The sequence below is a fragment of the Erpetoichthys calabaricus genome, chromosome 9 (genome assembly GCF_900747795.2).
Source record: "Erpetoichthys calabaricus chromosome 9, fErpCal1.3, whole genome shotgun sequence".
NCBI lineage: Eukaryota > Metazoa > Chordata > Cladistia > Polypteriformes > Polypteridae > Erpetoichthys > Erpetoichthys calabaricus.
In genome coordinates this window covers 31,129,949-31,146,659 of record NC_041402.2, presented here as the reverse complement: position 1 = coordinate 31,146,659, position 16,711 = coordinate 31,129,949, and the positions used below count along the sequence as shown (strand labels likewise).

Below are 16,711 nucleotides of genomic sequence, written 5' to 3'. Positions count from 1 at the left end.
CGGGTGGAAAAAGGTGGTTCTCGTGCAGAGGTGCCACAGTTAAAAGCTTCTTTATCTTAAAATGCTTTCTACATTGGTTCCATATTCTGAGTGAGGGAAGCACAATTGGGTTGTTAGTATATTGGCGATAACTTGCATTTATTGGGGTACAAAGCAAAGAATATAAAGATGTACTGCAGGATTTTATTTATATAGCTGACCAAGCCTGTGTATGTTCATCTATTTGTGTCCATGTCCAGGTTTTTATAGCTTGTATATTTGCTGCCCAGTAATAAAAGTGAAAGTTAGGTAGAGCCATGCCACCTTCTGCTTTAGGTCTTTGTAGGGTCACTCTTTGGATACGTGGATGCTTTGAATTCCAAAAAAAAATTAGGTTATGGTTGAATCTAATTTCTTAAAAAATGATTTATTGATGTGTATTGGAATGTTTTGAAGTAAAAAGAGAAGCTTAGGAAGAATATTCATCTGCATATAGAGAAATTTTCTGTTCATGTCCTTAACTGATAATCCCCTTTATCTCATAAGCATTTCTACAGTGAACTGCCAGTGGCTCAATAGCGATTGCAAAAAGCATTGGTGACATGGGGCATCCTTGTCTGGTACCACATTCTAGTTTAAAGTAGTCTGAATTAATGTTGTTAATACAAACTGAAGCTTCTGGATTGGTATACAGTAGTTTGATCCACGCACAAATGTTCAGGCCAAACCCAAGTTTCTCCAGTGTAGTGAAAAGGTAGTTCCATTCAATCATATCAAATGCTTTTTTGCATCCAATGATAATAATATCTCTGGTGTGTTTGACTTTGCGTGTGAATATATTATATTAAACAGGCATCGAAGATTGGAAACTAAGTGTCGGACTTTAATAAATCCTGTTTGATTTTGTGATATTACCAAAGGCAGCAATTTCTCCATACTTCTAGTTAGGACTTTGGAGAGTATCTTAACATCATTATTCAGAAGTGAAATTGGTCTGTGTGATGCACATTGTAATAAGTCCTTATTTTGTTTAGGTAAAATGGTGATTAATGCTTGGTGAAAGGTTTAAGGTAGAATTTTATTGTCTCTAGCTTCTGTAAATGTTGCTAATAAAAGGGGAACTAGCTGAGTGGAGGGCTGCACGGTGGCGCAGTGGGTAGCGCTGCTGCCTCGCAGTTGGGAGACCTGGGGACCTGGGTTTGCTTCCTGGGTCCTCCCTGTGTGGAGTTTGCATGTTCTCCCCGTGTCTGCGTGGGTTTCCTCTGGGCGCTCCGGTTTCCTCCCACAGTCCAAAGACATGCAGGTTAGGTGGATTGGCGATTCTAAATTGGCCCTAGTGTGTGCTTGGTGTGTGGGTGTGTTTGTGTGTGTCCTGCGGTGGGTTTGCACCCTGCCCGGGATTGGTTCCTGCCTTGTGCCCTGTGTTGGCTGGGATTGGCTCCAGCAGACCCCCGTGACCCTGTTTTTGGATTCAGCGGGTTGGAAAATGGATGGATGGATAGCTGAGTGGAGAATTTCTTATAAAATTCAGCAGGGTAACCATCGGGACCTGCTGCTTTCCCACTCTGAAGTGACTTTATAGCATCTAGTAATTTTGATAGGGCCAGAGGTTTTTCCAATTCCTCTGCACTGAGAGTATCTATTTGTGGTATCTGTAATGCATCCAGAAATGCATTAGATTGTGTCTTGTCTTCTTTAGACTCAGTAGAATATAAGGATTTATAGTAGTCTCTAAATGTGTGCATTATATTTTTATGGTCATTGATTTTGTCTCCGTTTGTGTTGGCGATTGCTGGTATTGCATTGCAAACTTCTTGCTTGTGGATTTGTTAAGCTAAGATCTTTTTAGCTTTCTCTCCATGTTCATAACAATGATGTCTTAATTTAGAAATGAGTTGTTCTGTTTCTTTAGTTGTCAAGAGGTTGAGTTCTGAATGCAGAGCCTGCCTTTTCCTATGAAGAGCCTCACTTGAACACCTGGCATGTTCCTGGTCTATTCTAGTAATTTCGTTGATTAGCTCTGATACCTTCTTGGTTTCCAGTTTATTTCTGTGTGAAAGATATGAAATAATCTGTCCTCTTAAGAAGGCCTTCAGGGTTTCCCAGAGGATTCCTGCAGAGACCTCTGAGGATATATTTGTCTCTAGAAAAAAAGCTGATTTGTTTGGATATAAATTCTGTACAGTTTTCGTCTGCTAATAAAAGTGGGTTAAGATGCCATCTGCAAGATGAATATGTGGGTTTAATGATTTTAGCTCCAAGATCAAAGGGGCATGGTCAGAAATAACAATAGCATCGTACATGCAAGATTTAATCGTAGGCAAGAAATTGTTATCTACAAAGAAATAATCAATTCTTGAGTAGCAATTATGCATTGGTGAGTAGAAGGAATATGCTCTTGAGTTTGGGTTTAGAAATCGCCAGGGGTCTGATAAGTTGTGGTCAGTTACAAACTGTGTAATTGTCTTTGCAGTGTTAGATGTCTTCACCCCGTGACAGGAGATCTATCTAGGTCTGGATTTAAAACACAATTAAAGTCCCCAGCCATTATAATTTTATGAGTGTTCACATTGGGAATGAATGTATATACATTTTGCATGAATTCCTTATCATCCACATTGGGTACATAAACATTTATCAAAATCACTTTACAGTTAAATAAATTACCCATGACAATCACATATCTCCCTTCAGGATCAGATATTGTATCTGATACTACAAATGAGACTGTTCTATGTATAAGAATTCCCACACCTCTAGTTTTCTTTGTGAAGCTCGAATGGAATATTTGGCCAGTCCAGTCTTTTTGCAGCCGGAACTGATCCTTGGTTAATAAATGGGTCTCCTGTAAAAATACTATTTTAGTGTTTAGACCTGCTAGGTGAGAGAACACTTTTTTTCTCTTTAATTCGTGATTCAGACCTTTAACATTACAGCTCACAAAGTTAACTGCCCAGTCATGGAGACATTGATTTTGAGTTTTTGATGTCATTTTGTAGTCTTAACTGAAAATGAGACAGCTTTGACCTAAATTTCCAATTTTCCCAGGAGTTATTGCCATGAAGCCTATTGTTAAGTTGGCACTTATTGTATCATTATAAGGATTGAAAGGATAGATTAGAAATAGCTTGCTCTCTTTTTCTCCCCCCTAGTCCCCCCCCCCCCGCCCCCCCCATTTTGCCTCCCCACTTGAGGCAGGACCACACTTCACAAAGTCCCAGTCCTCTGACATACCTAGCACCAGCAACGAGCACCATGCGGCGCTGGTTTAAAAACAATTTACATTTGTTCAGATCCCCAGCATATCTTATAGAAAAAGGCTGTCTGATTCTTTTCTGGCTACAACTGGCAGATTTTTGTGACCCACCAGAGTTATTTAGCTATGAAACTCTTTTTTCTTCTTGGAATATGGAGAATACATATTTAGGGTCTGCGGTGGGTTGGCGCCCTGCCTGGTATTGGTTCCTGCCTCGCACCCTGTGTTGGCTGGGATTGGCTCCAGCAGACCCCTGTGACCCTGTGTTCGGATTCAGCGTGTTGGAAAATGGATGGATGGATGGATATTTAAGGTTTATTTTAAACAAATGGCGATTGTTAAAATTGTTAAAATAGTTAAACTGTTATCACAATGCCATTTTGTTTTTTTCTGGCCAGTTATAACTTAGCTTGTGTATGGTTGCTATTTATGTACTTGTGATATCATTGTCTAGAAGGTATAAATGTCAGGGTGTCACACTTCCTGGTTTTCTGAGATTGGATAGCAACCTAAAAACTTTGAAAGTGTCTGTATTAGTTATAGTCTTCCTAGTTTTATAATTTGTGCATTTACTCCACCTTGAATGTGTCAAGGATCTTGCTAAACTCATTTCATCTCGGCCTCACTCATGTTTGGATCTAAGTTTTTGTTATGCATAAGGCTTGAAGTGGAGCATACCAAGTGTTTCCAAGTTTACCAGCTCTCATCAACATGCTTATCCAAATCCCCACCTTCAAATCCACTTAACCCACTTTAACCACACCACACACCCCTTTAGGATCAATCTTAATTGTATTGCACAGCTCAAAACTCCTAGGGAGGAGCCCCGTGTTATTCAATCGACTCATATTGTATTACGCTGCTCGAAACTTAAAAGGGGGACCATTCTATCCTTCCTTTTGTTCAATTGAATGTTAGTGGATCATGAAGCTCAAAACTACTTACGTAGGCTACTGCCACTTACATGTATCCGTTTCAGGCACTGATTATGCCCAATGTAGAGAAAGACAGTTTAATATTATGGAGGTGACCAGGGTTTCATTTCTAAAACTTTGCATGGATTTGATTGTGAAAGTATGCATTAACCAAAAAACAGGAACCTAATTTATAAAACCCGTACATTTGTAAATCATCTTCTAAATGTGTATATGTGAATGCACCTCAAACCCCACCCATTTACGACCCTGAAAGAAACATACATGGACCATGCTAGTCAACCTCATACATGTGCAGTCACAGTGCTGCAGACCTTCATTGGCTGGTACACCAGCCTCTCACCTGAAACATCCAGTCATGGTGTCCTATGGTGCATTTTGCACAGCTTTGAAGTATGTGATTGGAGAAGGGTGTAAGGCTACAGTGTCTGTTTGTCTGCCAATGCTACTTTGCCTCAAATTAAATGTATCATAGGTTGACCCCAGCCACAAGGTTTTTAAGTCTCATCTTGGAATGGCAAATGACTTGTGTGTTAATGGAATGCCGCTGTTGATGGTTAACAAAGTCAGTGTCATTCTCGTTAAGCGCACTTATCGCTAAAGGTGCTGTCAGTTACTCTGATTACTTTAGCATCTTGTTAGCCTAAATCAGCTTATAATTCAGTCATATAATGGGTGTAAAAAGTTCTGAAAAGCTTGTTCAGCTGCCTATCTGTATAGTTTTAAGCAGTGGCAACAAACCACTGTAGGACATAATATTTAGAGCTTTCTTTTTTTACTGCGATTTGGGTTCTAATCTTGAGAAGTAATAACAGGTAGCTGATAGAAACTGACAAAATAAACATAATGTTCTTTAATCCAAATGTGTAGCACTGGCCATCTTAAAAGAGAACTAAAATATAGTCAGTATATCAGTTTCATCAGTTTTGAGCTTTAATATGTTTGGCATATCAACACACATTATAATAACACCTCAGTGATATGAATTATTATACGCATGTGTCATCATTTAGCTGGTTTGGCTGAATTTCCCTACTTGAACAAAGGTGTTTTCATTTCCCAGTTTCTCCGAAATGTTGCATACATTTGGATGAGAGTTGCCATAAATATACGCAAGTTCTTCCTTCAGGTTTTTTTTATAAATCCCAACTTTTGCATAGAAAATTATATACACACATTATCCGCTTCTTTTAGTGCATACGTAGGTTTTCCAGATCTGACATCAGAACAAGAAGTATTGTAAAACTAGCTAGAATTTCAGTAACTAAAAGTCCATCCTATCTTTTACCAATTCCAGAAACAAGAACCCAAACTGGTAGATGTTTTCCAGAAGGCTAGAATTTTCTAACTTTTGTGAAACAAAACCCAAATGCTAACAATACAATTACAAGAATTTTTGTTTTTATCAATTAACTCAGATGACAAGGAAGTGCACAAGGTTGACCTTAATACTGTCACAATGATAATGTTAAAGCCACACACTTTCTGTTGACTTTCCTAGCAATGCTTTTGCTACCACTGCTCAAATTGTAGTGTCCTAAGGAAAACAAAATAGTATCTGGAAAGAGGCAAAATATTTTTAACTATTTTAAAACAGCATCCTACTAGAAACTAATACACAAATTGGATTCTGACACTCAAAAAATATACTAGGATATAAGATTTCACTAAAGAAGTTCAGGAAAAAAATTATAAGAAACTCAATTCTTATTAGTTATATGTGAATAATAAAGTGTAAATGAGTCCTTTCAAACCGGCACAGCCATTTGCAACATTACTAATGTGTTGGCTATATTTTTAAATCAATTAAAATGACCCAGGTTTTATCAAAGACTTGAAAATTTTGTCATAATGTAACTATATATGTATGTGTATACTGTCGATGTGTTTAAACACCATTTTTGAAATATCAACTTTTTAATTGAAATGTAGACACATCATCTCACAGCTTTCTCCCTATAAGTGAGATGTTCAAACGAAAAATATTTACTTGAAAAACGAATGGGTAATTTTTAAGAAAAGATAAATTTTTGTTCGTTGCACAAGTATTCACACTCTTTAATTGAATCTAGTTGGATAGTCCTTCATTAACACACTTTGAGGCCAACTAGTTTTATGTCCGAAAAATCTTAATTTTTTTTCTTTTATCATGATAGAGCCCCATTCCACACTAAAAAAAAGCATTCCTTGGTATTATACTGTTACCACCATGCTTGACAGTAGGTTCTGTCTTCGTTGGGTGACAAGCTGTTTTGATTTTGCATCAAACATTTTTTTAGAATTAAAACCTTCTATGTTGGTCATATCAGACCATAAATCAATTTCCCATATTATTTTAAGTCAGTGATGGCATGTTCTTTTAAAATGTATAAATGTCTTGGTTTTATTTTTGGGGAGAAATGTCATCTGTTTTATCACCCTGTTCTACAGTTCAGACTAATGGACAATGCCAAAAATGGACTTAATATTCAGGGAGTATGTGCTTACTGCGGTAAACTCCATCATCTTCCTTAAGGTTGCTGTTGGTTTCTTAGTAGCTTCCATGATGTGTTTACTCCCTGTCTGGTTATCAGTATTGAAGGAATATCCTGATCTTTGCCCTAATGGTCTTCACAGTGACCAGTGATATGTAATGGCTTTAAAAGTCTTCTATATCTGTCCAGATCTGTACATTTAAACAATCACTGTAATCTTTACTTAGCCAAGTATGTGACCTTGGTATTTTGCAAACAAGAAAATGTCAGGTAAATCCTAGACGATAACTTATTTTGTTATTATTAATCAATCATTTAAGGTTCATGCTCAGGCAAATTACCTTTGTTTAAATCTAATTAAAGTTCCTACCCTAGTTATAATGCATACACTTAATAATATAACCAAAACATTAAGAAAATATTTATTTTACAATGGTTTTTATTTTCTAAAAATAATCCACTTTTTTCACTTGGTACTTTTCCAAGATGAAAGGTCTCTAACATGATACATCATTATTTTGGCCTTTAAATTAACAAAAGAAACTACAATAAGAATGCATACACTTTTGATAGTCACTTAATTTTATGGCATGTTGCACATTTGATATGTGGTTAACAGCCATGGGAGAGTTGCACAAGTGAGGGGAAAGGGCCAGTGTTATCCTAGAAGCCAGGACAAAACAATAGTTTCAGTGCTGATCTAAGTCAGAATATAGATGCAGGAAAAAGAGCACAACCAGGGGTGCAGTAAGAACAGTGAACATGCCGGGTGTCCCAGAAGGCTAACAAGAGAGAGACAGTGAGACACAGAGAGAGAGTAAGCAAGTTTTTACCTGGGAAAAAATATGTTTGGCCAAAGGAGGCATGACATGGTCCCGAAACTAACAAATCAGTTAAGGCTTTCTCTTTTGTGGGTGAAGGCTTCCGGCTAGCTCTTTAGGTCCAAGCATGTGGTCCACAAACTGAAATAGAAAGATACGATTGTGCTGGAATTTTAAGTCTTACAGTATAGAAGAAGCCTTAGAGACCCCACACTTCAAGGTAGCTGAAGCTTCTTGGTTTGGAGCAAGGACATCAGGAATTTTTGGGGGGAAGTTCTAGTCTAGTGTTTCATGGAGCACTTAAAACTGCTAATTCTCCAAGCCAGATTTGAGGCAGTCTATCCACACGTGAAGCTGTTTCCTCTGGAGACTCTCTGACCTCTTTGAGTCATCCACAGTGACAATTTAAGTTAGCAACATAGTCCTTCCCTTTTTAAGAAGAATCCTCTTTGGCCTTCCAGTGGCGTGCAGGTCTTTCAAATCATTGTCAAATTCCTTGACCTCTCTCTTGCCGAAGACAGAGACTGATGAAACCCTGCCACCACTGTGTCATCAGTACTATAAGTATGCTGGGGAAGATGTATTATCATGTATACACAGTATAAAAGGTATTTTTTCTAAATGTATGAAGTTTTTAGAATGCATAAATTGTTGATGTCTTTCAGTGATTTCTTAAAATAATTTAAATAATTAATGGCTTTGATTTTCTAGGGTGACCCAGGACTTCTGGGTCCACTTGGATTGCCTGGACCCCCCGGTCGAAAGGTAGGGATTGGAGTTAACAGTATACTTGCCTATTGAATGCAAACATGTCAAAGTTTACATGTAATATATTTTACATTTGAAACTGTAAACAGCTACTTTTGTCAATGTTAAGGTATTTGTGGAAACATAAACGTAACAATTCATAATGTACTGGAATTTCTTTGGTCCATAGATATTACTGTTGCTTTTACTAGTCTTTACAAAATGTGGATAATTAAAATTAACTAAAAATTAAAAGTATTAAACAATGTTATTTTGATATTTGTTAACCACCTAAAAGTTAATCAGTGAAACGAAAGGACTCACTGATGGGAGTGGCAGAAAACAGAATGATAATATAATTTGAGAAAATAATGCCTACTGTTGCTGATCCTCTCCATGCGTTGTCCTGGAAGAGTTTTAGTCACTGACTTAGTCCACCACGAAGTGATAAGAGATACTTCTGAGACACTTTTTTAAACTATATAGACTTCTTTCTGTTGTGTCTCTCTTCACTCTAGCCCAATAGTGCAGGTTTTCTTTGCATTCATCTACTACAGTATATAATAAAACATCACTAATGTCTGTGTGTATGTGTGCGCACGCACGCCTGGTCTCACCAAGAAATCTGATTGGTCAGTTTTGTTTTGGTGACACAACCAACATAAGAAGTGCCAGACAAGATAGATTAGGCACACGGCAGGAGTCAAGGCGTAGGAGGCACGCTGAGAGTCCCCTTCAAAAATGGGAAATATACACATGATGTTCTCACAATGGGCAATGGGGACCCTCTACAACCAGTTGTAGTAAAAATGTGGATGGGAAGCAGACAAGGTGTCTGAGCAAGACAGTGTCTGAGAAGCTATCTATCTATCTATCTATCTATCTATCTATCTATCTATCTATCTATCTATCTATCTATCTATCTATCTATCTATCTATCTATCTATCTATCTATCTATCTCTCTCTCTCTCTCTCTCTCTCTCTCTCTCTCTCTCTCTCTCGCTCTCTCTCTCTCTCTCTCTGTCTGTCTGTCTGTCTGTCTGTCTGTCTGTCTGTCTGTCTGTCTGTCGACTCTTTTTTCAGTCTAGACATAGGAGAATCATTGCATAAACCAGAGGTCTTTTGTGGTTCATCGTGCATCATGCAAAAAGTATATAATGAAAAGTAGGTAGTCTGTAAGGCTTTTTACTAATGTACACATGAAATAACATGGAAGACATCCTCCTTGGAAGTTTTAATTTAGATAAGTGTTTGATTTTTCTATGCCATCTATGGTGATTCCTAGCAGAGGGCAACTGATTGCAACTTGAGTTCTCCTACAGTTCTGGCATTTCACTCTTATTTCTGCAAGTTATGATTATGTTCACTGGTACTACAACATAATGATGCTTCATTGAGGAATTGATTTTTTCAGGATCTTGGCAACATCTTTAAATCATCACTCAGTTTATGTTAAAATGCTTTTCCAGTAATCATGGTTTAAGAACCAGTGGTTTAAAGAGCTATATTTTACCATATACTTACATTATCACAACTAGAAGCCTATTTAACCATAAATATGATATCAATCTGTCTAATAGTTCAAACGTTTTTATAAGTATTTCATATATTAAAGTGTTTTATTGCATGGATTTGGTTATTTGTTTAGTGCCATAGAAAGTAAAATGGTACTAAATTCAGTGAAATTCAATTATTTTTGTATGACACACTCTAGAATGTTATGATGAAAGACATGGGAAATTCAGAAAGACTTGGGTGATTTTTAATATGTATGTTATGCAACTTAATGTCTTCAAAAAGATTGTGAAGCTTAAGTCACACAACAATATGACAGTTATGTATGTTTTTAAGTCTAAGATATTCAGATGGAAATCCATTATCTGTATACAGGGTAAGATTGAAAATGGAGCATAGAAAACTTATTAATAAAACATTTTCTGGGGTTTTGTGTGATGAGGAACTCAAGTTGCAAATACAAATGCAAAGTAAAGACAAGTGTACTTCACATTTATAAAGCACACATTTTGCCTGTAAGATATTTTAATTTGCATGACGCCTAGCCAAAAGACAGAAAAATATTAAGCTTGTCCCTTCCTTTCTTTTGTCTAGTCCTGCCTTCAAGCTGCTGCTTTTTCTGTACTTGGTTTATTGACAACATGTACACTTATCCCAAAAAGCTATGTAGGAGGAAGTGTAGGGTAGGGCACTAGATTTATTTAGGATATTTATTACACATTAAAATTTCTATTGTGTCAGACATTAATGATCAGAAACATATAACATTTTAGGCTATGTAAAAAATACAGTTAGACAAATTGTTTGTGCACATGATTGTGTAATTTAGTATGTAAATATATAAATAAATTACATAGGTTCAATTGATGGGTTGAAAGATAATAATGGAGATGATATTTGGTACTGTTAACACTTCAGAGTAAAGTGAAAGTTCATTTGCAATAGAGGAACATTATACATCAATCTTGTAGTTTGTAATGCAAAGTAAAAAGAAAAAGGAAATACAATACAAATTCTGCAATAAATTAGCTACTGTATAAATTACTATAATTATGTGTACTGAGTAGTTTAGTATACTGTTCTTTTCCACCTTTTCCTTTCTTTAAGTACAATAACTCATTGCAGACAGCTAAACTGACAATGTTACTGTCAATTCTTTTTTTGTTTAATGAACTGTAGAGGTTTAACCAACTTAGGGCAATATAAAACAATCACATTCAGACTCTTAGCCTGTTTTCAGCTGCTTAATAATCCATGCTTGACAGGATCATTATAACACCAAATTGTTACAGTACATAACTGTGAGACTCCCTTAACTTTGGTAAGACATACAGTATGTCTTGTGGTCAGGTACAGTCTAATAGCAAGAGGGTGATTTGGGTAAAATGTATAAATAAGTATTAAAATGTATTTTAAAATTAAATTCATAAATATAATAATGCAAGCATAACAACATGTTTCTTGAAACATGGTGTCGCCATGCCACAACATATGGAATGCAGAGTCCAAATTATTAAAAAGTGATATTTCATTGTTAGTAGACTCAGTTACTATGCAATGCTGAAGAGATTATATCTCACAGTCCAAGTATCCTCTAGATGAAGTCAATGGTCTCTAGAAAAAAAAGTAAAATTTTGATTAACCAGCCTGGCCATTCATAGAAAAATAGATAAAATAGCTAATGGCCAGAAAATGCCTGAGAATCATCAGTAACAGGTATATTGATTAAATGTTGAAACAATTTTATTTTAAAACTCAAGCTTGTAATCTGAAAAGCTCATTTTATCTGTGTGTTATGTTGTGTAATCATCCAATCAACACATGCCCAAACTTTAAATGTAAATCTCCTTAGTAGTAGGACACATTGAAGTTTACTGGATGGAATGTGTTTTAATCTGTATTACTAATAACATATAGCATGAGTTTTTGCACTTTATTGGCTGTTATAAAAGGTACTGTATTCATTTAACTGGGAAGATGTTTTTACTGTAACCCTTTAAAGTGAAATTCTGTTGATGTGTAAAAACATATGCTTTTTAATTCCCTTTCTACTTCCTGTTTCACAGGACATTTTAAGTAAAATACTTTAAATGAGCACTTAAATCAATTAATAAATTGAAATTCCAGAATAAGGTGGCAGACCTCCCTAAACAATATATAGAGAAAAGCGCTATATAAATGTAATGAATTATTATTATTATTATTATTATTATTATTATTATATAGTATACATCCTACAAATGACTTATCAAACAACCTAGTGTGGAATAACCTAGGCTGTGTCCCTTGCCTTCATGCACATAGTGTAGTTAGGGTTTCAGAAAGTGTCAAAAGTGAAGTGAGGCCTGGGACATTACATTGACATCCCAATGATACATTATATCAGCCCAAGTACTGTACAGTATATCCCTCACCAACTTTATTTTGTAGAATATTTGATATCAGGAATCAGTTACATGAATTTTTCATTATGATGAATTCAACACTTTTGAAGCACTGAAGTTGGAAAAAATAGATAGTTTACAGCTATGTAAGTTTCCACATGCCTTATCATATGACAAGTTAGATGTCTTAAACCAACTATATTTAATGTTACTATACAAACATACTGTAAATGGCAAAGTGGAAGCTTATACTGTGTGCCACATGGTTTAGAAACCTTCTGTATAAAACATTCTAGAGATCAAGCTAACATTACTTAAGCCAGTGTCTTATAATGGTAGCCTCAAAACTTTAGGTGAAGGGTTCCACAACAGTATATAAAGGCAAGCTGTACCAATATCTGAACTAGAGGTTGTCAAGGTTGCTGCTTCAACTGCATGGCCTGGTAGTTTTTTCCAAATTCTCATAACATTGTGTAAAGTTTTAATTGCACTTCCCCTTAATTTCCATTGGTGTCTATGATTCACTGTTAAGTGGAAAAAACTCTGCTGGATCCACTTTATCAATGCCTTTTGAAATTAATTTTGAAAATGAAATTTTGAAACAAATTTTCAAAACCAGGATTAGGTCCCCACACAGTCTTCTTTGCAGGAGATTAAATAGGTTAAATTATATGAGTCTGTCAGGGTATGATATGTCGTTAAGTCCTGGGATACACTTGGTTGCTCTCCTCCGCATAGCTTCAAGTACTGCAATGTCTTCCTTGTAGTGTGGTGACCAGAACTACACATAGTACTCCAGTTGTGGTCTCACTAATGCATTATACACTCTGAGCATAACATCATTTGATTTGTATTCAATAGTTTTTATGATATAACTTAACATTTTTTTTGCCTTTTTAATCACTTCCTCATATTCCTTAGGTATACTTTTCTACATTAAACTGCATTTTCCCAGTGTTAACCCAAGTCTTTCTGAATTGTTTTTTCTGCCTCATCAGGGTCTGTCATATCTCCAATTTTAGTATCATCTGCACATTTCAAAAGTTTACTAGCTATACTGGAATCTATGTCATTAATATAAAATAAAAAAGTAACTGTTCATGGATGGACCCATGAAGGACTCCACTGATAACTTTACTCCACATATAACATTCTCTTCTTATCTATACTTTGTCTCTTGCCAGTCAACCAACCTGAGATCCATTTTTGTAGGGTTACATATGATGCCTATAACTTCTAGATTAGAATTAATCTGTGGTATGGGACTGTATCAAAGGCTTTTTGAAAGATTAAATAAATAATGTCATATGCTTTGCTTTTGTCAACTATTAAAGGTGCCTGTTCAAAATGTTCTAAAAATAGAAGTACTGAGAGAAAAAAAAGTACATTATTAAATAGAGGTTCATACTCTCTACAAACTCTCCTGTAACTCCTTCATGGAGTTCAACATTATTTGATTATCGTACAGAAACTCACTGTAGAGGATCAAATAGATCAAATGGATTTTGTGTATCCAGGAAACACACAAAGAAATAAGTGTGTCAGTTACAGTTTGTTGTTTTAATAAGAGGAAAACTAATAGTTACAGATGATTTGCATAGTCTTACATAGTAATGATTATAGATCATGTGTTGGTCCATCTTAGCTAGAGCTGCTTAGCCACTCTGCATGGCATGTTTAAACATAGTAAGACGTATGTCTCTGTTTTAACCCCCATGCACTAAACACAAATTATAGAAGAAGATGTCTGTCATGGCAAACTCAAAAAGAAGATATGGGAGAAATCAACTTTGTGAAAAAAATATTTCAACTACAAAAGTGAACACTTGGACCTATGTTTTAGATTTAAATTGGAAGCTTCCATATGTTTCTGTGCACTTTGTGTAGGTAGGAACAGAACGTCTTGACAAATCTCTCTGGTTCTAATTATTTTTATTTCTTTGTTCTTTATTGTTGAATGTTTTGTCATTGTTAGTATTCTTATAAACAGCATATTAAAGAGCATTTTAATTACTTTGTTTTGTCTGAGCTGACTAGTTTAAGTTGACTGCCACATTTACTTCCACTTGCCATATTCTTAACTTGGTGTACTAGTGTGATCCTCCATTGAGATTTATGTCTGCTTACTAAGCTATTTATGCTGTTTGGACCATCTTTAACTTAAACAAAATAAGCCCAATTGTCTTTAAAAATGTAGCACCTTAGGATCTCAGAAAATCTTTGTGCCTACACATACATGTGGGACTTGCTCACTCCCTTACCTATTATAAATGATCACTTATTCCAAAACTCTGCTGCAACATTTTTCCACATCCCATTGTGTTTCTGGTCTGGGGAATACAGATGCCATTTAGTTTAATACATTTGTTTTCTTTTATTTTGGCAAAGATCTAACTTAAGATGGAACAGCTCTTTGTCTAACGATACAGATGAGAGATGTAAAACACCTGTCTGGATGCCAGGGACCAGAATGTTTCTTGCATGAGTCGCCAATAGAAGTACTAGCCATAATGTTACAAAACAATGTGTTTTATACAGTAGTGTTTTTTTAGCTTTACAATTTAACTTCATTCACACTAACTGCACATGTTTTGCATTAAAACTTCTGTGGTAAAACAAAAAAAAAGATTAAAAAAATATCAAAAGCTGATGGAAAAAATATTAGAAGGAACAATTTATGCTAAATTGCTTTTGGCAGTGAATCAGGAGGTTAGACCATAGATGGCCTATGGCCCATAGAAGGGAAAAAGGGAGAATGACTCTGGTGTAACAACACTGCCGTGATTCACATGCTGCCAAGTTGTGCTGTTCTGAATATAAAATGCAGCTAATCAGGGCCAGACATTCTTTTTGTGGTCTGTGGGCCACTGTTTTTCCTATAGATTTTTTTCTATTAGCTTTTTAAGATAAAGGAGAATGGGAGATGGTAGAGTCTAATGTCAGATACAACAATTGCTCACATTTTTTAAAAAGGCGATAAGTCATTGATTAGATTACCAAAATTTTTTCATTTGTTTTTGTGAATGGCCTAGCAGTGACTATTGACTAAAATTTGTTCAATTATTTCATTTTCATATTAGACAAGAAAGTGAAATAGTGGATAGTTCTGTTGCCTTATAGATCCAGTATCCGGGGTTCGTTACCAATGTGAATTATGCTTATTATTCCTATGTCTGGGTCAGTTTTACTCCTAGTACTCTTATTTTTCTCCTACCTCCCTAAGAGATGTTGGTTTCATTGTTTTCACTGAATTAGTCTTGTGAATCTGTGTATAAATGGTCCAAATGAATGACTATAATGCAAAGTAAAATATTTTACAGAAGCAAAATTACACATACCCCAATTTAATAACATCTTACAGTCCCTACAATATATAAATTAATACTCAGGCACACAGTCCTATTACTGTTATACTTTATCATGTATAAAGTCTGGCTACCTAGCCTGTCTGTTTTGTTTAAAAATACATCACTGTGTCTGAGCAGACTTTCAAGTGATAATGATACAGAACATTTAGAAAAGTAGATCTTTACAGATGAGCATAGTTACATCTACTGTTTATCAGCTGACTTTTTCATCTAAACAAAGGTTTCTCTCTGCATCAGTTCACCAGCATTCTCGTTGTCAATGGAAGCAAATTATAATTCTCAAATAAGTGGGCCTTATCTGTTTGTTATTAAATGCAAATTATGTTCACCATACTTTTACTTAAAACCCTCATCACATTTTCTCATGTAAAAATATGTTATAAATTACACATTACATTAACAGCTTTGCCTAAGTGAATGTTTCATGTACTCCAAAATAAATAAAAATTATGCTGAATTAATTAGCAGTAGTTGTAATACTGGTAAGCCTCCAAACACCGTGGTGCAGCGAAAGCCAAATAATCACCAAAATAAACTAATGTCTTCAATTGTACACTTCCCATAAGAGGTGAAGGAAAATGCCAGAGCCTGACAGCAGTGTTGGAGTAATGCAGCATTCTTTCATAGGACAACAGCAATTTAAAGAATAAAGCAATATAATCATGTATTACTTATTAATATTGTATTTTTGGCAATATGAAATTATCAGATTTTTTTTTTTTGAATCACCAAACTAGTTGTCTGTTTTCTTAGGGTCAAAGTTACCAGGAGGTTAACCCTGGCTTCAGCGTATACAAGCCATTAATCAACCATGAACAGGGCTCTAACTTAAAAGAAACATGCTCATTAACACTAGGACAATACAGAATTACTCGATGTCTACCAATGTACTTTTCAAATGTACAATTAAAATAGTCACTTGACTGAACAGACACTATGATGGTAAACACTGCATTCTAAGCCTCCTTGCTGCCTTTTATTACATTAAAGAAAATTATGTTTCAATTCATCTATTTTCCAAACCCCATTTTCTAAGTGGTGACATGGAAAGAACTAGACTCTCCCAGCATTATTGATTGCAATTTAGGAACCCACCCTGGCAATGTTGCCATTCATTTACAGTGTGCTGTGATTTCCCAGCAGATACTTTTTTTTATTTAATGGAACTCAGACTTAAATATACAGTACCTTATAGGTAGCTACAAAGTAATGTGCAGTGTTATGAATAGAC

General features: G+C 35.6%; 1 protein-coding gene across 1 annotated transcript in view; it reads left to right on the top strand.

Annotated features, from left to right (window-relative positions):
- Positions 1 to 16,711, top strand: part of col27a1a (collagen, type XXVII, alpha 1a) — a 370,467-nt gene that overhangs the window by 124,318 nt on the left and 229,438 nt on the right. Inside the window, 1 exon segment of the mRNA XM_051931755.1 lies at positions 8,177 to 8,230. Coding sequence (XP_051787715.1) covers positions 8,177 to 8,230 — 54 coding nt within the window.